This window comes from Camellia sinensis, chromosome 12, assembly GCF_055761805.1.
Source record: "Camellia sinensis isolate YWXY chromosome 12, ASM5576180v1, whole genome shotgun sequence".
Classification (NCBI taxonomy): domain Eukaryota; kingdom Viridiplantae; phylum Streptophyta; class Magnoliopsida; order Ericales; family Theaceae; genus Camellia; species Camellia sinensis.
In genome coordinates, this window is record NC_138972.1 from 96,152,320 (window position 1) to 96,178,683 (window position 26,364).

The window sequence follows — 26,364 nt, forward strand, 5'->3', positions numbered from 1 at the left end:
GACATGGTTATGCCTCTTACAAGGGCTTTGAATCTGGGGGTAAATGTTAAAATGATCACTAGTGTGTATATTCTTTTTCTTTTTCATTCTTTTTAATAAATATTTCTTTCTGTTTTGCTGTTGAATACTCCCGGTCAGTGCTTTTAATCGGATCTGTTTAATCATTACCAAAAAAAAAAATTATGAGATGAAAAGATAGATATTTACTTCTACCAGATATTTGTGGCTGCAGAGTTCAAGTTATTGTCAGTGTGGGCGCTTACTATTTTAGTTCATGGCATTATGCCATGAAAAAAGTCTTGTTGCATCTTTTTTCTTTTTTTTCCAGAATTCTGTTTCTTAAAAATTTCATCTCTTTCTCACTATCTCCAATTATGGGAAATTGGCCTTTTTCATTTATTTTGTTTTTCCCCATTGGCATTGACCTTTTCAATCTCCACTAGGTGATCAACTGGCAATAGCAAAGGAAACAGGACGGCGATTGGGAATGGGAACCAATATGTATCCTTCATTTGCCTTGTTAGGACAGCACAAAGATGAGTCAATTGCAGCTTTGCCAGTTGACGAGCTGATTGAAAAAGCTGATGGTTTTGCTGGAGTTTTCCCTGGTAATGTTTATTTAATTTTTTTATCTTTCATTCCTCCTGTAAGTCGAAGATATTTTTTCTACTTTTTGGTTAACTATATCTAAACCTAGACCCTAGGCATAGCTTCCAAGTGAGAAAGGTTTGATACCTTACACTCCTTTAAGGAGGAAGCTAGACCACTTGGCCTAAAGACCAATCTGTTGGTATTTTTTTTTTTTATGTAATACGTTTCAATTGTTGCATACACAACAGAATACTGAATTACCAGCACTGAATGTTCACCGAGATCTTCTTCTGTGATTCTTGTTTGATTGGCCATGTTTTATTTGTTGGTACAGAGCACAAATATGAGATTGTAAAACGTCTGCAAGCTAGAAAACATATATGCGGAATGACCAGTGATGGAGTTAATGATGCTCCTGCCCTTAAAAAGGCTGACATTGGCATAGTTGTTGCTGATGCAACTGATGCTGCTCGCAGTGCTTCTGACATAGTCCTTACTGAACCTGGACTTAGTGTTATCATCAGCGCCGTACTAACTAGTCGAGCTATCTTCCAGAGGATGAAAAATTACACGGCAAGTAGAGCTGGCTCTAGGCCTAGACAAGGAGGCAGCCATTTGAGAGTCCTGTACATTTTCAAATGGTGAAATGGTACAGCTTTTATTATCTAGGAGATGTGTGTCTTATTTGTTAACTTTATTTTCTTTTGAAAAAAAAGGAAAAGAAGGGAAATGTTATTCCTACTCCACTTCTTTATAAACGCACTCTAAAATTTGTCTTTTAGTGTGCATTGAGCCATAGGTATCAAACATATCTTTGTTAGCCAACTGTTGCTAGGACTATTCAAGTTACTAATTTTATTTATATCTTGGGTGCTATTGGTACAAATATATGCTGTTTCTATTACAATCCGTATCGTGGTAAGTATTTTAATTTGGGATGACCATTGAAAAACCTCTTTTAAATTTTAATTTTCACTTTTAATATTATTATTATGAAGTATTTGACGGATCCTCTTGTTCATGGCTTGTAGTTTTCCTTTTTCTTACTTCCCTTTTATCTCTGCTTTGACAGCTTGGTTTTATGTTACTCGCCCTCATATGGAAGTTCGATTTCCCACCCTTTATGGTGCTGATCATTGCCATCCTTAATGATGGTTGTATTTTGTTACACTAAATACTCATTCCCTTTTCCAGTTACCACATGCATGCATATTTCTTCTCATTTTCTTCATTATCTTGAAATACTGCTTTTGTGTGTGGTTCTCAATACTTAACTCCCTTTATGGCATGCCAGGTACCATTATGGCAATATCAAAAGATAGGGTGAAACCGTCTCCTCAGCCAGACAGCTGGAAGCTGTCAGAGATTTTTGCTACTGGAATCATTCTTGGCAGTTACTTGGCCATGATGACTGCCATTTTCTTTTGGGCGGCATACGATACAGACATTTTTCCTGTAAGATAAACTTATAACTAGATTAGATATCAAATGAATTTCACATTTTTTCTTCCTTCTAATTCATAATAAGTAAGCCCATTTCTAGTTCCTTTGTTTTTTGTCATCATCATACAATTGGTTTTGTGATCTGCCATTGTGGGATCATCTGCATTGGTTTGCCCTGAGGTGTTTTCTCCACAATTCACTATTAAGTTTGCTATTTCTTTATGTTAGAAGCCCATATCATGTTTAGCTAGGCAGATGATGTTGATTGATATAATCCTTTCCTGGTTGGAGAAAAAACTCCCTAGGAATTTATCTAGTTTAGTTGATTTAAGGTGATTTTACCTTTTTGGTTGATTGATAAAGAAGTTGGTTGAACTCTTTAATTTGCGCGGTAAGACAGTATCTTCAAAGACCAGGGGAATACCATCTATGTTCTCGAAGACAACAATAGTCAAGCAAGCTGCTTTATAAAGATAACACGGGTTGAGTTGTGATGGTTGTACTAGATGATGTGTGATGTCTCACAGGGAGCTGTAGATGGGTCAGTGTTCCGGACATTCTGGTGGCCTGTAATGGACAGCAGATGCATCATTTGCCGAAGCCTTGTCAGTAATGTTAGGGAAATATTTCGAAGTGGCCATTTATTGAGAAAGGGAGGTAGAGTTTGCTTAAGAATCCAGAGATGTAGGTGGAGGTGGTTGGCTTGTGGTGGGGGACATGCTCAAGGAGTTCAGTGGGGAGGTTAGAAGCTGAAGGGTGGGCTGCCAAAAATCTTTTTGGGAGGGTGAAGAAAGGGCAGCAGAGGACAGAATATGAGTGAAGGTGGATGAGGGATCTTGTAGGTGTGCAATGTCTTTCATATGGAATGGTCAAGTGGGTAGGTTTGGCTGAATGGGTTTGTCGTTGCTGAAGAAGGTAGAGCTTTAAAAATGGGTAAACAATGTATGGAGGGTACCATAAGGAGCTAGGGCAACAATGCTCAGTGCTGCATGCTTTTTTTTTTGAGTTACCATCACTGTTAGCTAAGAAGCATGAGCATGAACATGGACATGGGCCATATTATAATATTTAATGAGTTTTTTGGTTTAGGTTGCACTGCCCCTACCAGCCCCTTTGTCGGTCCATCTCTGCCCACCACCAAGGTGAGAGGTCTTTTGTCCTCTATGATGCTTGCTTGGTACTATTTGGCCTCCAATTTCCCTAGCCATAGAAGGCAAGTTTCCATGCCTCATAGTTTCATGCAGACTTGACACATAGAACGATTGAACAAAACTATTCTCCAAGGTAAATTGAGCTTGTCATGCTGAGGGTGATAGGAGTACTTGCCAAGTGCTGGTAATAAATCAATGGCGTTGGTGGCTGGGGAGAGAAGTGCCATCTGTCTATGATGTGCATGAGATACTGCAGGATTGGTAGGAAACCGTTGTCGGAGTTGTAGTATGCTTGTGGGGAACTGTCTGGGTAGTATTTTTTTTGATCGGCAAAAAGAAGACTCTATTGATGGAATATGGAAAATTACATCAATAAAGAGGAGCTTGGAGCTAAATCAAGCTCCAACCTCCTAGTTGCTCAGAAACCAACGAGCAAACAAAACAGAGAGAAAAGAAAACCTGGAAAAGCAGATATGTTAGGCAAGAGAGCACGAAAACCAGAACAAACAACACAGCACACCTTTAGGCACCCATCAGATCAGACCCTGCACCAACCCTTCGAAACACCAAAGCAGAACAGCAGCCCTTGAAGCACCAAAACAGAACAGATAGAGCAGAATTTGCCTTGAGCTACATTGCCACACCTTGCCTTGAACAGCAGCAGCCCTTCAGCACCAATCAGATCACACTCCTTTAGGCACCAAACAGAGCAACCTGATCACCAAGTTGAGCTGCAAGAACAAGGGCTGGCCCCCACAATTGACCTTCTTGTGCACATTGTAAAGCCTCTCTTATTCTCCCAGAAACCAGAAGCTTCTGGACCTGAAAGGAAGTAGTAGTAGCCTGAATCTCTCCTTCAGGTGGCAAGTTCTGCAAGCAGCAACTAAAAGCACCATATTCACTAACATTCCTCTTCTCTTGGCAGATGCAAAGAGCTTAGCTACAGCAGATTCTAGACAATCACTTTCCAGATATGTTAGGCACTATAGCACCAAAACCAGAACAAACAACACAGCACTCCTTTAGGCATCAATCAGATCAGACCCTGCACCAACCCTTCGAAACACCAAAGCAGAACAGCAGCCCTTGAAGCACCAAAACAGAACAGATAGAGCAGAATTTGCCTTGAGCTACATTGCCACACCTTGCCTTGAACAGCAGCAGCCCTTCATCCAAACCACACACCAAGATTTTAAACCCGCACAACTGTCTGGGTAGTATGATACCAGTATGGTACTGCCCTTATAATACATGCTCTTTGCTTGGTACTTTATAAACCCTATTTACTAGGTACTTATTCTGGATCTTATTATATACTTGTTTGGCCATGTGAGATGCAGGGTCTTGGAGGTTCATAGATTTCACAAATAGCTCCTCTAGGTTTCCAGATTTCAGGAAATCCAATGGAAATTCCATCTTTGAGTTAGTTACTACACCAACAAAATTAATGGTGTACATTATCTCCAGGTGAGTCATTCCACTGGTTGTTTATGGCCATGTAAGCCCTTTTTTTTAATTATTATTTTTATAATAATATTTGTCACATGAATAATATTTTAAGTGAAGAAAATATCTTAATATTACCACAACTAGAAAAAGGAGCTTTAGACACGGAATTTTTTGCAACGGTTTAAAAATTGTCGTAAAAACCAAGTATAACTTTTTGCGACGCCTTGATTTTCGTCGCAAAAGCTACACATTTCAGATGGATAAAATAATTCGTCGCTAATAGTATTTGTTGGGACAGAAAATGACTGTTGCTGATAAATGAGCAAAAAGGCGTTATCATTAGCAACAGAAACAAATTATCCGTCGCAAAAGGATTCATCAATTGTAACAAATACTAAACCGTGGCCAAAAATTGCCTTAAACTTAACTGAAAAATTGCATTTCGGGAGGGAAAAACTTGGCAGAAACTTGTTTGGACATGCAACGTATGATTACGGCTATAATTATACAATTTTGAAAAGATAATATACATTCGAGTTTTATATAATTTTCTTTTATAATTTGAAATGATGATGTTATTCAATCAATACTAATGGTTAATTTTATTTTTACAGATGGTTTTTGGCGTGAAAAAGTGGATATTCTTTATTTTTGTATGGAGGACATTGTTTTTTTTATAATCCGTTATTATGTTGTCCTTCGTTTTTTTTTTTTTTGGATTACTATTATTCATACAGATAACTATTGGCATGGTACAAATTGCTTTTGGCATAGAACATATTACTTTTGGCAGGGTATAGATTATCATTTGACATGGTATTGTGGATATTATTTTTGTTTTGTGTACGGTAGACATGATTTTTGTATAATCCTCTGTTTTGTATAAAATTATTATTTTAGGTTGGATTATGCTTGATTCGTATGGAATTTCTATTATATTTCGAATTTGATGCTAAAAGTTAAATTTTCTTGGATTGTTATTATTTTCTTTATATACAAGGTACAGGTTGCACAGAATAAATACAGGTTGTGGCGAAATAAATATATATATATATATATATATATATGTGTGTGTGTGTATAAAGATAAAATTAAAAATAAAAAAAGTGAAGAAAGTTTTTGATGAATAAACATTTAGTAGCTAAAAAGAAGTGAAGTTGTTGGCAACTAACCAATTCGTAGCCAAAAAGAAATAAAGGCTTTTGCGCGATTAAATATTTGGTAGCCAAAATAAAGAAAATATTTTTTGGTGTCTAAATAATTTGTAGTAAAAAATAAAAATAAGATGAAAAATAAATTTTTTTTTGTGACTAAATATTTAGTAGCCCAAAAAATTTGAAGTTTTTGCCTACTAAAAATTTAATCGCCAAAAAAATTGTCGATATTTTTTATGACTAAACATTCTAAGTCACCAAAAAAGTTACAATTTTGTTGCCTACAAAAAAGCTTGGTTGCTAGCTAAAGGAGTCAATTAGATGTTTGGCTACAAAATTAATTTGTCACTGATAATGGAAAAAAGAATTGACGACTATATTTTAATCACTAAATAAAACATAGTAGTCATAAAATTTATCTACGACTAAAAATTTAGTCGATAAAAGTTCAAATTAAATTTATAAACAAAATTATGGCGACTAAATTATTAGTCGACGAATGGTATTCTTTGGCTACTAAAATAATTTTAGTCACCAATACTTTTCCCGACAATTAGTCAATGACCAATTGGGTGATAATTTAATTGGGAATTACATTCGTCGACTAAAAATGATTTTTAACAATTAAAAATTTAGTTTTCAAATGTGCAATTTCTTATAGCGCGTAACTAGTTTGAAGATAATTCATAGTGTCAAGAAAATTCTAAATGATAATTTTTATATTTTTTTGCAAAGTATATATTATTTAAAATTTATTATCATAATTTTGTGGTGTTGGCGTAAGAGGCGGTACCCTTTGTCCAATCCATTTGAATCCAATTATAATTGAGTTTGTAGGATAAAAGTCATTTAAATTATGATGAATTTCTCACATAAAATTACATAATTATTTAATGCTAATTGAATTTGTAAATATTTATACACAAGCATCAACATACATCATTATAACCTCACAATTGCTACAATCATCACTAATGTTGCTGCAACCATCATCACCGTCACTGTCACTGTTAGCACCACCACCGCCACCATTATGAAGCCACCATTGTTATTTTTATTTATTTATTTATTTTGATTCATAAGAAAATGAGATAACAGACAAAATAGAGAAATAGGCAAAGCTGCCTTACATAGTAGAAGGAGAAGAAGAAACCCCAATGATGTCTGCAACAAGCATATTTGCAATCTCAGTGGGGGGATCATTAAGAAACACAAAAGGGACTTGGTGATTTACACCCATATTTGCCAAACCATCCGCACTCTTGTTTCCCTCTCTACGTATATGAGCTATTGTGCAGTTGTATCTTTGCATTAGAAACTTAGCATCTTCAAGCAGAGCCCTATACTGAAAGTGCTGAGATGGTGAATCCTTGATGAGTTTAACAACTTGTTCTGAGTCTGTCTCAATGCATATGTCCTTCATTCCCTTCTCAAGCATTGTGGTGAGGCCTCGGTAAACTACCCAGAGCTCAGCCTGCATGCTAGTTGCTTTCTTCAATTTTCCATGATATCCATGAAGCCAAGCTCCTCTTTCATCCCTGAAAAGGCCTCCATATCCAGCTGGGCTCGGATTGCCTTTTGAACAACCGTCAACGTTGAGTTTAATTTCCCCTGCAAAAGGCAAAACCCAATTAGTTATGTGATTTTAGAGGTTGACCTGTAAAGTGATCAGTTTGGAATGCCTCATATGTCTCTGTGGCTTGGTGTTGAATGGATCTAATAATTTCGTGGACATTTCCATCATCTTGTCTGAAGACCACATTGTTTCTATCTTTCCAGATTGCCCAAACAGTGTATAAGAACACAATGCTCCAAGGTATGTGGTAGGTCTTCCTTTCCTGATTCTTCAAATTTAGTTATAGCCATTAAGCCACCGTTGTTATTACCACCACCTTTATAATCCTTGTCATCGTTATCATAAAACATACCATCATTTTAAGTAGTGAAATTTCATTATCTCTAAATAGTGAAATTTAACCTTATTATTTAGGTGAAATTATTGAAAAAGTGAAATTTCTACTAAAGAAATAAAAATTACAAACTTAAAGGTAAAGATGAAGTAGCGAGTAAATGGAAAACTTATGAGTTAAAGAGAGATGTCATCAATGGATTCGTTGGAAAACAAGTGATTGTCACTATCATTTAAGTTAGCTAATGATAATTTAATTTTCTTAATTAATTTATTGTCTAATTAATCCTATAATATGTGTAATTACCAAAATTTTACTTTAATTTGAAATTCCCTCTCAAAATTTAGGACTCTCAAAGTTTTGCCCCTAAGCCCTCATACATTTCGAAGAGTATTTTGTGTTGGTACTTCATATTTATGTTTGTTTGATCAATTGCAAATATATGTTCGTTTGTTCGCCTTGCTCACTTTCTTCCTCACTTTTTTAAGGTTTTTACCAAGCTTCCCTCTGGACTTATCGATCCAATACAAGAAAATGCACTTTTAGCGACCACTTTGTCTCTCTCGCTTATCACTTTGTCTCTGTTTCTATCTCTGTTTATCTTCTCTATCTGCCTCTCACTCATCTCTCTCTCACCACACATCTCGTCTACCACCTTCACCACTACTGCAAATGTCATTCCACTACCACCACTACTACCACTGTTGCCACTCCACTTCTACGACTATCATTACTACCACTATCAGCACCACTCCACTACCACCACCACCACTACTGCCACTACTACTACCATTACCTCTCCTCCACCATCGCTACTCCATCTCCTCTACCACTACCACAACTTCTGTTTACACATCACAAATTTCTCTGGACACATCATAGAGAAATTTTATTGGGCATCTTGATCTCGCACGTCTCTAAACATCGAAAGAAATTAATTGAACCCTTCAGATGCAGCCTCGTCGAAGATCCACAGTAGCAAGTTACTAAACGAATTCATATTTGTCGACGGAGGAATCTTCATTGGAGGACTAGTGATCGGAGGAATAACAATGAGGACTAGTGCTCTACTTCATGTAAATCTTGCTGTATAAAGCACTATCAGGAATCTTCATATAAATCGATGATCTTCATTTGCAAAGCTTTATAAATGTTGTTTATGCAAATTCCTCCATCGTAGTCAATGCTAATGAAGCTCTGAACAATGTTGCGAATGAAGAGCAAAGAGAGAGGAGTTGTTTGGTGCAAGAAAAGAAAGGAGAGAGAATGAGAGAATGTGTTATATATATGGGTGTGAGTGAGGGACCTTAGACTAAAAAAAAAAATTTATTGTGGACCTCTCCCATTACTAAAAGTTAGAGAGGGAAAAATATCTATGAATACAAAAAATAAAAAAATAAATGTTTTTTTTTTATATTTGGTGTAATTTTATTTTTTTAATGAGATTTATACTTTTAAATGTATCTAAATTTTATACTTTTAAATGTATCTAGATTTATACTTTTAACCCTATTTTACCAAATAAAAAAAGAATAAAATTTTTTCAATAAAATAAAATGAAACAAATAAATTTTTAACTTTAGTAACCTAAAAAAAAAAATAAATAAAAATCATTAACTAAAAAAAAAAAAAAAAAAAAAAAACAAAGAAAATTTATTTATTCTTTTTTCCCGCGCATGAATTCCCCCCCCCCCCGTTTGTCACCATCTCAAATCCCCAATACCTAACCTAACACTCCCTCTCACTCTCCTCTCTCTTTTATCTCTTCCGCCTCCTACGTCGTCGCCTCTGGTACCGCCACAGGCGACCACCGCCGCCGCCGCGACACCTCCTCCCTCACCGCCCTCTCTCTCTTCTCCTATTCTCTTCGCCGGTCGTCTACATCGTCTTCTCCACTCTCGTCGTCGGATCCAAAACCCTAACCCTACCTTCGATCTTCTCCAATCCCTCCACAAGCCATATGTTCAAATCCAGACCCTACACTCCCCTCAACTGTTTTAGAACCTTTGTCTACAAAGGACTATCGTCGGCCTCGTCAGAACGGCGATCTCAAACGGGCTGATTGTGATGAGAAAGACCAGGTGGCGAGGCGCATTAACGCGTCAGAACGAAATCAGAAGATGGACAGTTCATCTTTGCCCTAAATTTTCTCTCCATTTCTGCTCAAATGTAAGTATGATATAGTCGTCCTCAATGTTGGTTTCTTGGGTTACTGGTACTAGTCTTAACTGTGCACTTTATGTGTTTGTCTTAAATGTATTATAATATATATTTAGCAAGAAATGCCTGCTTAAAATTAATTATCCAATGCATTGCATGAGTCCAACACTAGTTTTTAAGACTCTGCAAATTGTTTTGTTGATAAAATCTTTTGGCGTGTTCCATAGATTTGTGAGCAAATTAGGGGAAAAAGAACATCTTTACACGTTTGTTTTGCATTTCTTAGTGGACCACCATGTGCAGCAGCACAATAATATTTGAGAATAGTCGAAGATACTATGACCTCTCCATATGCAGCAGCATAATAATTTTCAGCGTAGTACAATGAATTTGAGAAGCATATACTACAGGCCACATTATCTGCCGACCTACCTTCCTAAAAAAAATTGTTCATTTCAATTGTTGTTAAAATTATTATAATTTTATTTGGTAAGGTGATTGTTTTGTTGGAAACAACATGCCTATGAGTTCTGCTCACATGGAACCCAACTTGCCTTTTTTCTCTAGTTTTTGAGGCCTACGGGATTTCATACTAATTGTGTGATACAAAGAATGCTCCAAGCTTTTGCAATATGAATACGAAAAGAAAAAAAAAAAGTCCTTTGCATGGAATTTAAAAACTATAGAAAAGTAATAAATAATAATAATCATAGAAAACACAAAAAGAGAAAAAAAAAACTTGGGTTTTGGTTAAAGGCAAGAGAGGCTTTTGGAACATATTATCGAATTTAACTTGAATTGAATTGGATGCACATGGCTGATATTAGATAATGATATCCCTAACATTTCCACCCCAGTAATTACGAGGCCCCCTTTTCGCTCCTCCTCTATTCCTTTTGTAATTTTCATTATCTACATAATTTTGAGTTCAAAATGGAACAGTTTGTTAACATCATTTGGTCGTAATCGTTCCCATCTGCTAGCCATTCAGATATTAATTTCAATTTCTTCATTCGTGTATGAACAATTTCTTCAAGTACTTGTAGTTGTCAATATATATGCATGACACATAAACCTCAAACAATTGAAAGTTATATGCTTTACATTCACCCACAAATTCATAGTTAACTGACAAACTGATTGAAACTTCTCTGTGAATTACCTGTTGTACAGTGGCAGTTATGAGGACAATATGGTAGTACTGAAGCAGGAGTCTCAATTTGCAGAGGCAAATGATTGTAGTTTCAGTCGAGTAATATATCTTTAATTACCAAACTAAAACTAAATATTGTTATTGCCAATGTGATTCAAAAACTTAAAAGTGCTATATTTTTTACTTCAAATTTGTTTTATATGCAGTTTAGTCTGCAAATAGAACAAGGAATTCCCATTCTATCCAGGTGGCTGATCTTCAACCGATTCAAATTTACTGCATCAAAGGGAGTTAAACTTGGGCCAGCATTTGTCTTCACAAGGTGAGCATAATAAGAAGAATCATGCAGGAAGTAAGGAAGCATAAAAAACACTCTTTAGAATTCTTTTGATTAAACTTTATAACCGACGTATAGTAGCTACTAGCTACTAGCTAGGGACTTGGAAGTTAAGAAGTAAAAGAAAAGAAAGGATTATGCCATGAGAAACACAACTAAAGTGGAAGATATTGTTATTCTCAAAATAGGATTCAATATCAAACTAAACAATTTTCTTTTGCAATACATAAATTTGCTGTTAACCGCTGGGTATGCTTTTGAAGGGTGATTCCTGACCCTTTTTCGAACTTCACAAAGCCCGTTATGAAACATAGTGCTTTACTTGCATTTGCAATATGTTTCCTGTAATTAGTAAATGATCTGAAAAGTGTTTTTTTTTTTTGGGTGCAAAATTTATATCTTTTTCTTTGACAGCTTGACAGGTGGCTTAATGATGAAGCAAACAAAATCTCCACCTTTCCCTTCTATTTACTTTACTGTTTTGGGTGATCTAAGAAGCACAAATACATCTAAAAAAGTGCTATGCCTGTGTTGAATACATGTTGGACACGTGTCCAAACATGTTATATTATTATTATTATTTAAATTTTTTTAGATACAGATAGTTGGACACGCTTTGGACACTTGGGGAACACACTCATCCATCACTATGAAACACCTTACAAGTTTGATGAAAGTAACTTGGGATTTAATGATAAAGAAAAACAAGAGAGATTTATACATATTAATCCTTACTCCTTTAGATTTTAAGAAGTGATGTTAAATCTCTGAATGAAATATTCATATATAACATATGATAAAATTCCATTGATAGGATGCACTGAACTGCATGCTCAACAGTGTGTGCCACTGAAGGCTTAGGGTCATTTTCCCTATCATTGCACAGATGAATTTTGTTAGAAGCAAGGGAAACATAGTTGTGTTTGCGTGTATGTCTGTCTAAATCATTCTTGTATGTGTATTTCTTCTGCTGTCAAATTTTATTTCATTAATGCATTGATGTTCTTGATGTTGACGGCATGCAAAGCTTTTTTCAAGTTTACATTTTTGTTGGTTATCATCTGGAATCAAAAGAAGTTCCTAGAGTTATGTAGGTCAAAATCTGAGCTACATTTTTTTTTTGTATGTCTCTTCCGAATTTTCTCCAACCTAGAAGGTTAAGTTTCTCATATTCGATCGGAATTTTAGGTGAAGTAGCTGTGTATCAGTTAGTTATCATGAGCATACCACTAACTTTTGGTGTACCATTCTGGATTTATAATTTATAAACATTAATTTGTCAATTGTTGTGGATTTATATATAGGAGTCTTTAATACAATTTAAAAAAAAAAACAATAGTTAAACATTTTATCAATTTATACAATATATTCTTTAAGAAAATTAAAAAAAAAAAATCTATGTTAAATAGTTTCTTTTAGAATATATGCTAAATTTCGTTTCTTCTTGTTTGTGATGTGTAATTACTTAGAAAATATGAGGAAGAAGGAATATATTTCTGTTATATTCAAAACTTCTTATCTTACAAGACCAAATGACACTCTTTATATAGGAGATATTACAAACATCATTATAACCCATTATATGCCACTTACATATTATATATTACCACTATCTACAACTATCATATTATATACATGCCACTATCTACCACCAACACCACTATCATATTCTATACATGCCACTATCCTTCACCAACACCACTATCATATTATATACATGCCACTATCTACCACCAACACCACTATCATATTCTATACATGCCACTATTCTTCACCAACACCACTATCATATTATATACATTAACACAAATTTCCAGCATAATTTTAAATTTTTGAATGAGGCAAGTTGAAGTGAATGTATGTGGATGCATGTGGCTGTTATTACCAAAAATATAATTAGAAAATAGTTAGGGAACACTTTTATAAAATTTCACATCACTCATACATAGCAAATTGGTGAGGTTCTTCAAAATCTTGACTATATATGCATTTGTGTGGGCTTTGATGAACTGATATATATATAGATTTGTGTGTATTTTATGGATGTATTTTATGCATTTATATATATATAGGACTAAGATGATGTTGAATTGCATGCTAACATTTCAATTATTTTTCTTTATTCAGGTCCTATATTAAATTGGGCCTGAACATTTAGTTGGACCTTTTTACTGGTTGTAAATTTCCATTTTCCCCTGTCGTTTTCATCTAGGTTTGGGATGAGTTTTATCAGATTTTGAAACTATTTCTTAGTTTTCTTTTTCTCTTTTTCCTTCCAACTTACTACATGCCAAGAAGGGTATAATTTATTTTCCGAGCAGCAAAATATCCTCATTGCAACCAATGGTCGTACCAGGTCATTATCAATTGCTGTAATTTGACTATGAAAAATTATAGATATGATGCCAATAATATGATTTGTTGTACCCTGTAATATTTTAATCAACAATAATGTTATACTTAAGCACTTCGATTATTCAATATGTGGCATTCCATCAGAGTTTTTTTTGAAGATTGAGAGTTTTGATTACGAAGATGAAGAGGGCTAGAGATGATATGTACATGGCTTCTCAACTCAAACGCCCCATCGTCTCCTCTCGTGCCGAACTGTGAGTCCTTTCTCTATCTCTCTCTTAGTTTGTTTTTTTTTAACTCTCATTTTTCTAATATTGTGATATTGTAAGCTGTAATTATGAGTGCTTCTTTATTTAATAAAAAATTATAAGCAAGTAAATTTTCTAAAAATTTGGTGAATCATGTTTGAAATTGTTGAGTGCGAGTCTGTTAGTTATTTATTGATTAGGTATTTTGTTTGGCTTCGGATTTTAAACTTCAGTATTTTTGTTTTTCATTCTTTTACTCAGTATGTTGTTCCTTCAAGGAGAACAAAGATCTGATTTTTGTTGAATTTTTCTTTATAAAATCTGTCTGAAGTTTGATTATATATCTAGGGTTGAAGCTAAAAATAGGAATTAAGACCCATCTTTGTTGAAAGAATATATTTTGACCTAAGTATAATGTTTAATGAAAGCTCTCACCTGATTAAATTAGTATATTGATTTTTTTTTATTTTTTTATTTGGTGTGGGTAATGAAGCTCTGGGCAATCCCAGATGATGGGTGGAGCGAGCACACAGAAACTAACTACCAATGATGCATTGGCATATCTCAAGGCAGTTAAGGACATATTTCAAGATAAAAGGGATAAATATAATGAGTTTCTTGAAGTTATGAAAGGGTTCAAGGCTCAAAGGTTTGGTCATTTATTCCTTCTTTTACTTCCAGAATCTAAATAAAGTTCTCATTTAAACAATGTTAATAAAGTTCATATATCCTCTTTCTCAAAACAAAAGTTCATTTAAACAATGCTGTAGTCCAAACTCCAATGACATGTTATAAATTCTTAAGCGCCATTTTATTATGCTCTTTATATAACATGTCACTATATTAGGCTTTGATAGGAGACCCGAGAAGAACAATCCAAGTTGATCTTTTGGAGTTCCAAAAATTTCTGAAGTGCAGTTGCTGCAGCAAAAGTGGCAATATTATCCGTTATAGTTTCACCCATGTGTTATAAATTAAATGTTAGGTATTGAGATATTATTAAACATTTAATCAATGTAGTATATCATAACATTTAATCAATTAAAACTAAATGTTGTCTGCTATGATACCATGTGAAGTTATTTGGGACCAATTCATTTAAAGGCTTAATTGTTTTAGAGAGGGGTAATTTTATTTAGCCTTTCTGCACATCCCCCTTTATTTTTAGTGATTTGTTGTGCCTTTGGGTTGAATACCTGCGTTGTGTTGACAATATTACTCATTTATTTATCGAGATTTCTTGGGTGCGTGACATGATATGGATTCTTCTTTGTTTAGTTGCTAATGGGTTGAGATTAATTTTATGGGTTTTAGAGTCCTTTGCTGTAGTATCGTCGCTCTGATGATGCAGTGTCAATGTATCATTTGAAGAAGATGAACTGGTCACTTGGGGTTGTAAATTAAATTATAACTTGACAGAGCAGGATCGAAAAAACGAAATCGATTCACGTAGCCAATCCCAATTGATTGTAACATAAGGCTTAGTTTGGTTTGATTAGGTTTTTGGGTAGATGATTAATTTGTCTAAGCGAAGATAATTATTGCTCATGTTTATCTGCTTTACTCTTGACTTTTAGTCTAAAATTCTGTACTTTTTTTTTAATCAATGTAAATTTTTTTTTTTTGGGGGGGGGTGGGGGAATGGTGCCAAATCAAATGGTGGATTTTGCCAGGTGCATTAGGCTGTTGTACCTTGCTTTGCTTCAGAAAAAGCAAGCATTGCCTGTCCGTAGGAGTTGTGAAAATATCCTAATTGGAGATGGAGGGTCAAAATAATATGACTGTGAATGCTCTTCAGCAGAGAAGTATGCACTCTTATTTCCTTAATATGTCGGAAGCATGCAATTAATTACATTGGCCTATGAAATTGGTTAAACTATGATTCCCTTTAGGCAATAGAGTCCAATCAAGTTATGAGGAGCAACTTTTAATTATTCGAATATCAAATATATTTTTATAATTGCATTTTAATCTTAAATTTAAATAGTGTTGCGATTATAATTATATTATAATCCTAATATTATTTACACCGTGCCTTTAGGCACGGGCATACGCTAGTAACAGTATAACTTAGTGGTCTGATTTAGGATTTGTAATATAGAAATTAATTAGGGTTTGTATATATAACAGTATAACTTATATGTAATTTAGAAATTGATTTAGGGTTTGTGTGTATATATGACTTAGAGATTGATTTAGGGATTCTATTTAATTTTCTTTTGAAGCAAAAAATAAAATAAAATAAAATAATAATAATAATATGTTGTTGTTGTTGTTGTTGCTGTTGTTGTTGATATATACTGAAAAGGGTATGAGCATTCTGAAAACCTTCTTCTTGTTGTTGAGGTTGAGGTCCAGTCTAAGCATTATTAATAGTACAAATGAAAATCAGTTTCGGATCAAACTGTAGTTAGGTTATATAAGCTACTTCATTAAAGATGGAAACAAAATGTTACTTTTTTGAACTCCTGAGCCCACCTGATCCATAACATAGACGTGCTGAAAAAGAACTGTAATCCACCTGATCCATAACATATGCCATTGCAAGAGACCGAGAAATGTTTATAGCATTTAATCTCTGCTCAGCAGTGAACCTGTACATTTCCAATTGGTTATCCTTGAATGCTTGAACTTCCCATGATTTCATATCCATATATGGAGGCAAAGCATAAGATTCCTCAGGCAAAGGGCAGTGTTTTATATCATGCTCTTCCCTTTCAAATTCCATCTTAGGAAGTTCAGCAACCAAAAAACCACCACAAATGGATGTTTCACCATAGGAAAAACCACGGCTCTGCACTCGGGAATAAATTCTGCCTACAATTCAAATCAACATCGTCCCTAAATTTAAATTAATGAAGAGTGATCAGGAACAACAAAGAATGGAGGTTCAACTTATATAGGCACAGAGTCAGAAAAATATCATGCTTGTTGATTTGAAATGGCAGCTTCTGCCACTCTTAACCCTGTTGGAACACTAAAATTACTGATTAATATCACAATATCAGCTGCATTAACTCTTTCCGTAGACAATCTTTGGCCTCCCATGAGAATTGAACTTAGAGTCCATTTCATATATTTCCTTCTCTTAGTATTGTTCCAATTCCAAGCTGGTAGTTCTACTAATTTATTTATTACAGCTCAGTAATTGCTTAGATATTTGTAAACAAAAGTCTACGTGTCTGTATGTATATTAGATACAGAAAGAACTTCACCATGGTGAAACCTTAGACAATTGAGTGTCCCCATGCTGTAGGTGCCTTTTCCTGGACTAGAGTTGTATACTGTTTTTTTTTTTTTTTTTTGATAGAATTATATGGCCCTGCTTTTCAGACTGGGTATGCTTGTTCAAACTTCATTAGTCAGGCTGCTAGTTATCATGATGGTATAATATCAGATGTTCAATATTCTGCTATTTCAACTGAGTTATTTTGCTTTTGTTGATGTTGGTGTAATATCATAAACCATTTGTTGTTCATGTTGGGATGGTATAATACCAAAGTGTAGCTCTTGTTTGCTTCCATTTAATTCAAACCTTTCCTACTTTTTAAATAGTTCTCAGACTAATACACTAACTGATTGAGATTTGGCTTCATATTTTTGTAGATGTCAACTTCAAATGCTAGCGGCAGTACCTCAGATCATTTGAAGAACAAAGTGTAAATGGACAACATACCAACCGTCACCGAACAACTTCGAAGTATGGGTGAACACTTGCAATTTCAAAGCGAACAACTTCAAATTCAAAGCATGCAGATGCAAAAATTGCAGACAGACTTAAATCGAAGTTGGTGTTGCATTTATGAGATCTTTTGCTTCCTTGTAATTATTGTTGTATTAGTTACGAATATGTAATAATTTAAATAACAGTTAGAAGTTGAAATAGATGATATGTATGAAAATTTATGATATATGACAGTTATTTTGGAGGAGTATAAACATGTAATCTGTTATCTATTTGTTTGTTTGTTTGAAGAATGTTTGAACACAGGTTGTTAAAATTATGTTTGTTTGTTGGAGGAATGCTTGAACACGGGTTGTTATATGTTTGTTTGTTTGAGGAATGTTTCAACACAGGTTGTTACATGTTTAACGAATGCTTGTTTGTTTGAAGAATATTTTGACACAGGTTGTTATATGTGTTTGTTTGAAGAATGATTGCATAGGTTTTTTGTTTGAAGAATGATTGCACTGGTTTTCCGACACAGTTTTCTGCACAGATATTTTAAACACAGAATTTGAACACTAGTTTTTTAACACAGATTTTGAAGAGAGATTTTTCACATAGCTTGTTCAAGACAGATTTTTTCACACAGGTTTTTGAAGACAGATTTTTTCACTCAGGTTTTTTAGCACAGTTTTGAGGACAGATTTTTTTACACAGGTTTTTAGAGACAGATTTGATGACTGATTTTTTTAACACAATTTTGAAGACAGATTTTTTCACACAGGTTTTTGAAGACATTTTTTTTCACAGGTTTTTTAGCACAATTTTGAAGACAGATTTTATGACACAGGTTTTTGCAGACAGATTTGAAGACAGATTTTTTCAACACAGTTTTGAAGATTGATTTTTTTGCACAGGTTTTGAACACAGTTTTGAAGACAGCTTTTATCAGAGGTTTTTGCAGACAGATTTGAAGACAGATTTTTTCACACAGGTTTTTGAACAGAGCTTTGAAGACAGATTTTTTCACACGGTTGCACTCCATAAATTTGATTCAAACCAATCTCCATTTCTGCTCATTCAAAAAGAAGTCACCACTGTTCGAACCAATCTCCATTTCTGCTCATTCAAAAATACCATATGAAATCAATGATTTAATAGATTTATAGAATAACCTGTTTCATTACAATAGAATAACCTATTTAATAGAATAATAGAATAAAAGAATAACCTATTTCATTACCACTTACCCTTTCAATAACAAATTATACCAGTCACCCTTTCAATGATGTAAGCTCTTGTATGTTTCATTACAATAGATTATTCAAAAATTAACAATAGATTATAACATATTACCCTTTCAAAAATTAACAGACTATAACAATTATGTATGTTTTATACCCTGTATAAACAATATAATCCATCAATACTGAACCACTTGTATCCATTATTAGTGCAACCTATACCCTGTATAAACAATATAATCCATCAATACTTAATATATTATCAACCATTCAACAACGTGCACACATTTCACTTCCAACCATCCAAAAAATTTATATTCAACGTCCAATTTTAAATGTAATACAAATTCCATACGAACCAAGTATAATTCAACCCCAATAATTTAATTCCATACATAATAGAGGATTAACCAAATTTAATATCAAAAGGAAATCTATACCACACCAAAAATTTATTCTGTCCTCCTCTCATTAGTGCCAAAACTATCACTATGACTTTCCCGGAAAATCTGGGAAGTAGTTTCTCGAGCAAATCTAGTCACACGAGAGAATTTCTCCAATACTTGCATTGAAAGATCTCGAGCAAGATCCTGAACCTTTTGCATCCGCCTCCCATTGTTTTGTATATGACTGCCACTTCCATCAATCCATCAGTCCTCTCTGAATTATCAATCACCCCCAAATCATCAGCTGAGACTGATGAGGATAGCCCGTTACCAACAACAGCCCTAGGCAACTCCAAAGAGGACAGAGTTCTCTGTCCAAGAAAATAAAACAAAAACAAAAGGGAAAGAAGAAGAAGAAAAAAACACATATTTCAAATACAAATAGGGCAGACATGAAATATCAGGGTAAATGTATTTATTGTGAAGTGTTGCAGCAGTTAAATAAAGAAAATTAGATAATTGTTGGTGTAAACTTCACCTGCCCTCCTATTTCCATAAACCAAAAATCAATGTAGAATACATGCCAAAAACTAAAAGAAATACTCTATTTTTTGTAACTTCTAACAGAAGCAAGAAATGTTGGAAGGAACATAAAAGCTCTGACCACGTGACAGGAATGACCATCTGGTAATCACAAATCTGATTTAGTGTTTGGTTAGTCAAACCATTTATAAACATGCTACAGCCCCAAAGCCCTATTCAATCACCCCCAAATCAACCCTAATCCCTTCTCCTACTTATAAGCCTCTAATTTAACCATTACAATCCTAAATTACTCACTGTTTAGGCCATCAAATAACCTCTATTACGAAAATCCAACAAGCTGTCCTACATCAGCATCCCAACTAAACTGCTAAAACAATGAATTGTGTTAAACCAATAGCTGAGAATCCTATCTCGTAACCCTAATCCCAACCATGATAACAAAATTCTCTAGTCTTTTTAGAATCTCTCAAACAAGTGAATCCTGGAACACTCCAGTATATTCCATTAACTGGTATTTTTTCCCAAATAACCTGAATAATACAAATAATTCCTGTATTTTTCCGAGTTTCTTGAAATATTCAGAATATTTATGGAAGGAGAACTCATGTTTTTAAAATTTCTAAGCATACCTTGCATTGTTATTAAAAAGATTTCTCAAACTTTTCACAACTACTTGCGATATAGAATTATCTTATAATTGAATAATTGAAGAATCTCAAATTTATTACGATGATCCCAACTTAGAAATAAAAAACAAGGTGGACAAACCCGTGAAGGAATAATTTCGTTATCCAAAGCTGAATACGAGTATACAGACTATCTTTTGCCAAAGAGGTGATATCACTAAATATAAAAAATTAAGTTGAAACCAACTTTAAAACGATGTAAAACTGAATATGTATTGGAGACAAACATGAAAATTTTAAAATGGCCTAAAACCAAGAAATTACCTTCTGGAATATACATTTATAAGGGAGCCTTTACCATCGACAATTGGAATTGAACTTATTTGAGCTGGAAAATAGAAAAGGAAGATGGGTGAAATCGGTAATATAAAACTGTATATGCACCCCACATAGTTGACCAAAATTTAGATAAATTACTCGCCCAAGCAACAACTTAACTAAAAATTTCAGATAAGAGATTTGTAGAATAAAAAAACAGACAAAAACATAAAAATCAAAGTTTGGCTTTTACAACCCATCTAGATATAATGTTTGACTAATTAGCAATCAAACTAATAGATGGTAACACCAATTCAACTGAAGAATGATGATATTGGATCATTAAATGTTTTTAAAATATGGCAATGCATAAAGTAGCGGCCTAAAAGGAACATTTTGCAGAACCAGCAATTTCATGTAAAAAAAATAAATTGAGTGAAAAAATGTGTTCGTTCAATAACAGAAATCGATTATACTGCAATGTCACACTAAGAGAGAGAGAGAGAGAGAGCATGCAGGCACATTTTTTATTATAGAAATTGTTCGTGTGTGGGGTGCAAGTCAGGTATACATAAAAGTAAAACTTTAGGCTGAAATATTAGAAAAGTTGATGCGCACCTTCTATCAATATATTAAGAGCATAACTAAGAGTTTCATTGGGACGTAATGCTAACAAATGACCATGTGCTTCTCCAACTTCACTTTTCCATTTACCTAAAGGGAGGCTACCGACCGGTTGTCGTGGAATAGGTAGACAATCAAGATGGTTTTTAAAGTGCCTGCATATATCTAAGTTTTACGAGAAAAAGAGAGAAGAGAAGGTAAGCTATTAACAACATACACAATATTACTAGAGAATGGATCTTTAAATAACTTGACAAAGCCGCCCACATTTTAGTATTCCACCGAGGCATGCTATGTGTAACAACAGTGGGCAAGATTCCTCTATTGTTGAGTATATAATGGGAACAGTTGATATCTTATTTCGCAAAATCATCAGAGCCACATCTTTTAGAGACTCATCGGGACCAGCCTGTGGGTTACAGTAAAAGGGCAAAGAACTACAATATTAAAATCTATGAAACGCTACCATATGAGAATATAACCATATATCTCATCAATTGAAAAAATGAAAAACTGAAACATTTATTAAGAAATCTACCACCAAGAAATTCAAGTTTCCTTTACCAAGTTTCATGTGTGTGTTTTGCAAAAAGATGGGGGGAGGGGGGATTAGATGATGGGAACATGAATAAAAGCAAAAAGGCCCAAATCCCCTGAATATTCTATGTGGGCAAGAGCACTCACCCATATTAAAGGCCTACCAAACATCAGCTGTGCAGCCCTAAACGCTTCTTCATATTGTTGGGATTTCCCTTCTTTCCAGGCAGATATTGTATGCACTTCCAGCTGTTCATCAGTCAGTGTTGCACGATTTCTATGAAGCTGCAGAAATTAACAAGCAAACATAAATTGATTATCCAAAAAACAAACATCTCAAGAAGAGAGCATGACATACATTGAATTACAAGGGATGCAAACAACAACATAATAACCAAGTCATATCTCCAAAAGATAAGCAATGAGTTGCTAGTAACTGATTGTAGAAGTCAAATTGTCAAAATTGAACTATTGACCAGCTAACCAAATGCATGCACCATCAAGAAAGATGGGAGCCCACAGAAACAATGTGCAGTGTAAAAGCTGTCTGCAACTTACAGGTTTATGCTAGAATAAGCACCTAATTCTGGCTAGCAGATAAGAACATGCATTAATACCTCCATCAATATCAAAATGAAATCAGAAGCAGTCAGCATCCCCGAAATTTGTCTGCGATTGCTATCCCAGATTGGCACAACAGCAAGTCCCTGGGAAAAAAAGAAAAAAAAAAAAGAAAGAAGAAATAATCAACATGGTTAACATAAAAGAAAAATGAAAGCATTGATGCAAACAAGTTGAATTCCTTGAGGGAGAAGAAAAAAGAAAAGGAAAGAGAGCACATATATAACCTTATATACCCTATAGTTGGGTCAAATATTGTACTAAATTCAGTAACTGCCAAACATATTTCAAATCGAGGATAATGAGCATTCTGACACCTCCGGGTGGATTTGCTTGCCAGTGACCATCCATCGATTACTAGTACATGGATAATTATAGACACGTTGTATGTACAATATTTCATTAGCTGTTTGGTGACTTCTCTTGTATTAAATGCCTCTATTCTTGGATTAAGTTGGGTGTTGCAGAGATCAGCAGATAATTTCGCAAGGATAGTAGTTGAAGGTCTGTAATCGTCCCTTTTCACAAGCTTCAGAAGCAATACTTCTTTTCTTTTCTAATGCACCTGAGGAGAAGAATCTAAAAACTTTGAAGACAACAAGATCTGTACAGTCTTAAAATTGCATTTTCCAGATATCGTCTCTCTTAGATCTAAGTCAAAGCAGAACAAGATAAATTCTCTGTGATTTTGAATCAATTTGGTAATGGTATGGGTGGAACCATGAAGCGAGAGGCATGCCTAGCTTGATCTCTAGCCAATCCAGTGTTGTTTCTTTCTAATCAATACATTTTCCACCATAAATTATCAAATGATCAAGTTGTCTACATTTTGGACAACACAAACTTCATCTAAATAACAATGGTCTCCTGCTTAGATTCTTAAACTAGCTAATTTTGATCCCTTCCTTTGTGGTTGGTGTGAAGACTAAATAAAAGGTATGCTGAAGAGAAAAACCATTTTCCACTGCACAGATCTAACATACAGGGGCATGCTGGGTACAGAGTGTCAGGACCTTCAAGTCGTATGTATTCAAGATATACAAAATTCAAAAGCAACAGACTTCTAGGACAAAGTAGGCATGCTCAAAGAAGATCAACAAGCTTCCACATAATATGGCCCCCAAAATGATATCTTAGAATCTACTAAATGGGATTGGGAAAAAAATAATGATTCATATTGGTAGCAAAAGAAATATGTAAACATATTATAGAGTAACCAGCAATAACTATTTTAAATACCCACCTAAGAAGGAACGGATAACAAGACAGCTCCCAGTGAGGCATTTCCCTTCTTTACACTGCTCAAATCATGCATAAAACCCCTAGCGATGCCTATGCAAATTCTGATATTTGAGAATGAATCCTCGGGTATTCTGAAAGAGATGTAATCAACAAGCCTTTGTTCACGTGTTTTATAAGTTGTGACAGCCTCAGAAGCTTCCTATAGAGGAAAAGAAAACTGTTAAGAGTAATTTACTTGTAGGGGCTAAACATAAATTACTAGGCAGGCATCACCGAGGCACGATTATGTTAAAATCTAATCTCGTACCATATCGCAAATTGAACATATGGACATGCCTCTGTCATTCGAAAACTATTCATCATCACACAAAAAAAGGGTATAGGACCAAAAGTTTCTTCTCAGATAGCATAAACAGGCAGTAACACAATTTCAATGAATTTGCACTCTTATTAGTTATTAGTGTTTGTGCAGAGAACATATGAAAGACTCATAAAACATATCGAGAAACCATCATAAAAAATGAACCAGAGATGTAAATTAGCAACCAATCCAAATATGGTTCCCCTTTCTGCAAGTTAATATCCTGTCCTTCAGAGAAAATGTTCCAGTTATGAGATTCTCCTGTATTAAGTGGTGGTCAACTAAAATGTGCTTGAAGTTGCTACAATTGCGATAATAAAGAAGCCGTATCATCACGCTCTATATTAATGGTTTAAATTTACAAATCGTCATGCCAATCAACATCTCATAAACATAAATGGCAAAATGGGTGGATTGGGGCCCACACCAATTGAAGATGTGAGCCCCACTCCCATTGTGAGTAAACGGTAGAAAATAGAGCGTCTGTAATCTTATTCAAAATTTGATTGATAGCCACCCCTTCCAGCACAAAAGGTGATAGAGATCTAGTTCTTTAGACCATCCACTTCCGATGATATTTTAGCAAATAAGATGATTTGATTGGTCAACTAAGAAGGTTTTTATTTTTTTAAATTTTTTTTTTCACTATGCACCAACTCATAGTCATAGCTATTATTTAAATTTTTAATTTTTTTATCAGCAACTCATGGCTAATAAATTCCACGATGACAAGAAAAGAAGAACTATTTCAAACATACAAAAGAGGAATTACAAAGAAAACTTGTATTAAGTTCCACGAATTTCAAAGAAAAACAGATATCCAATTTATCATGCAACCTAGCATGTATCAAATTTGAAAGACAACCTTATGTGCTGAAGGACATACCTGGTAGTATGATACTGATGTAGGAAAACTTAAGGACGCAGATTTTGGTGAAGATGCAACTGGAAACAGTCGCAACAAATCCTCAAAAAGTATCTCAACATGCTGCTGATAAGGACATGGCAGAAGAAAATGCCTTTGTTCCATCCATAGCAGAGATAGTTGCTAAGCTTCCTCACTATGTTGTAATTGTTGTTCTTGTCACACCTTTGCAATCTATCCTCCCTGGAAATGATGAAGTCAGGGCCTATCACTATTCTAGCTCTGAATCTTTAAGTAGCAGTAGTTCATAACTCTAGCTCAATCGAAAGAGATTCCGTTGAAAAGATGGTGCTTGTTCCTCAAATCCTGAAACCCAAACTACTGAATCAGAAGAACAAAGGATGGAAAAGCAAAAGCCTGATGTTAGGCCTTAAGCTTCCTCAAAGCCTGAAACCCAAACTGCTAAAACAACAGAACAAAGGATGAAAGAGCAAGAACCTGGTGTTAGGCTTGAAGAAACCATCTCCAATATGAAGAGGCAAAGTCTTGAAGCTGAGGAAACAAACCCCTTGATCGACCCAAAACCTACTGGGTTACATCAAGTGTCTGATAGCCAACTCCCTTTAGAACACACCTTGCCACCTCAGGGTAAGTCTCCTTGTTTTATTTTCTTGCTGTATCTCCTTTTATTCTTCTGTTTTCCTAATCATGTATGCAGTAACCATTTGTAAGGCCATTTCTGAACTAGTCGATAGAACTTTTCTTGGGCCTCATCTGGGCCACATACTCCCAAAACATTCTGATCATAATCATGCCCTTGAGAGTGACCCTATCACAGAAGGTACCATTTACTTTTTTTTTTCTTTTTTTTGCTTATCCTTTTTCAGTTCCATATGACCCTAGAAACTTTTTAGGTCATATCCCTTCTTCTGTACTTCCCCTACTAGCTTCTTCAGACTCCCCTTCTTCTATTTCTGAACTAAGGTTATCATTTTTTGGGCCTTCTAATATTTCTCAAGCGCTACAACTGATTTATATTCCCCTAACAATGGATGAACCATCAACTCCTCCAATAGACATGGTTAGCACCACCGTCATTGTAACTCCTACCACTGAGGTTGACATTCAGACTTCTCAAGCAAGTCTTATCAAGAGCACCTCTTCTTTTCCTGCTACTACCACTGAGGTAACCTTTTTTTATTTTATTTTTTTTATTTTTAATTCTAGACTTCCATTATTATGCATTAATCTCTACATTAATGTGACCAAGCCAGGAGTTCTCCAATGGACTTAACTCCATATTTGCTAAAAAAGACCAGTGCCTTTTAGTTGTCAATAGCCAGTACTACCTATGAAGAAGGGTTCGACCAACTAAC

The 26,364-nt window shown here is 34.7% G+C and overlaps 1 protein-coding gene and 2 long non-coding RNA genes across 4 annotated transcripts; all 3 read left to right on the top strand.

Annotated features, from left to right (window-relative positions):
* Positions 1 to 487: 487 nt before the first annotated feature.
* Positions 488 to 1,236, top strand: LOC145803752 (plasma membrane ATPase 2-like). The gene is made up of 2 exons (XM_082897087.1): positions 488 to 608; positions 926 to 1,236. Exons 1-2 carry the CDS (start codon positions 488 to 490, stop codon positions 1,234 to 1,236), a joined length of 432 nt encoding a protein of 143 aa, XP_082753213.1.
* A 403-nt stretch (positions 1,237 to 1,639) lies between these two features.
* On the top strand, positions 1,640 to 17,996 carry LOC145804643 (uncharacterized). 2 transcript variants are annotated; one of them, XR_014346845.1, is made up of 4 exons: positions 1,644 to 1,745; positions 1,886 to 2,046; positions 14,445 to 14,600; positions 17,558 to 17,996. It is a non-coding gene; the product is annotated as an uncharacterized LOC145804643 (long non-coding RNA). The 2 variants fall into 2 exon arrangements; XR_014346844.1 differs by having other exon boundaries at positions 1,640 to 2,046.
* On the top strand, positions 9,806 to 14,433 carry LOC145804644 (uncharacterized). Its single transcript, XR_014346846.1, has 3 exons — positions 9,806 to 9,867; positions 11,218 to 11,333; positions 13,848 to 14,433. It is a non-coding gene; the product is annotated as an uncharacterized LOC145804644 (long non-coding RNA).
* Positions 17,997 to 26,364: the final 8,368 nt, after the last annotated feature.

Excerpts from the sequence above, each read along its gene's own strand:
- LOC145803752 (XM_082897087.1), top strand. The coding sequence starts at position 488 with ATGGGAACCAATATGTATCCTTCATTTGCCTTGTTAGGACAGCACAAA. Across the intron at positions 609-925 it reads TTTTGCTGGAGTTTTCCCTG|AGCACAAATATGAGATTGTA; the intron begins GTAATGTTTATT and ends TTGTTGGTACAG.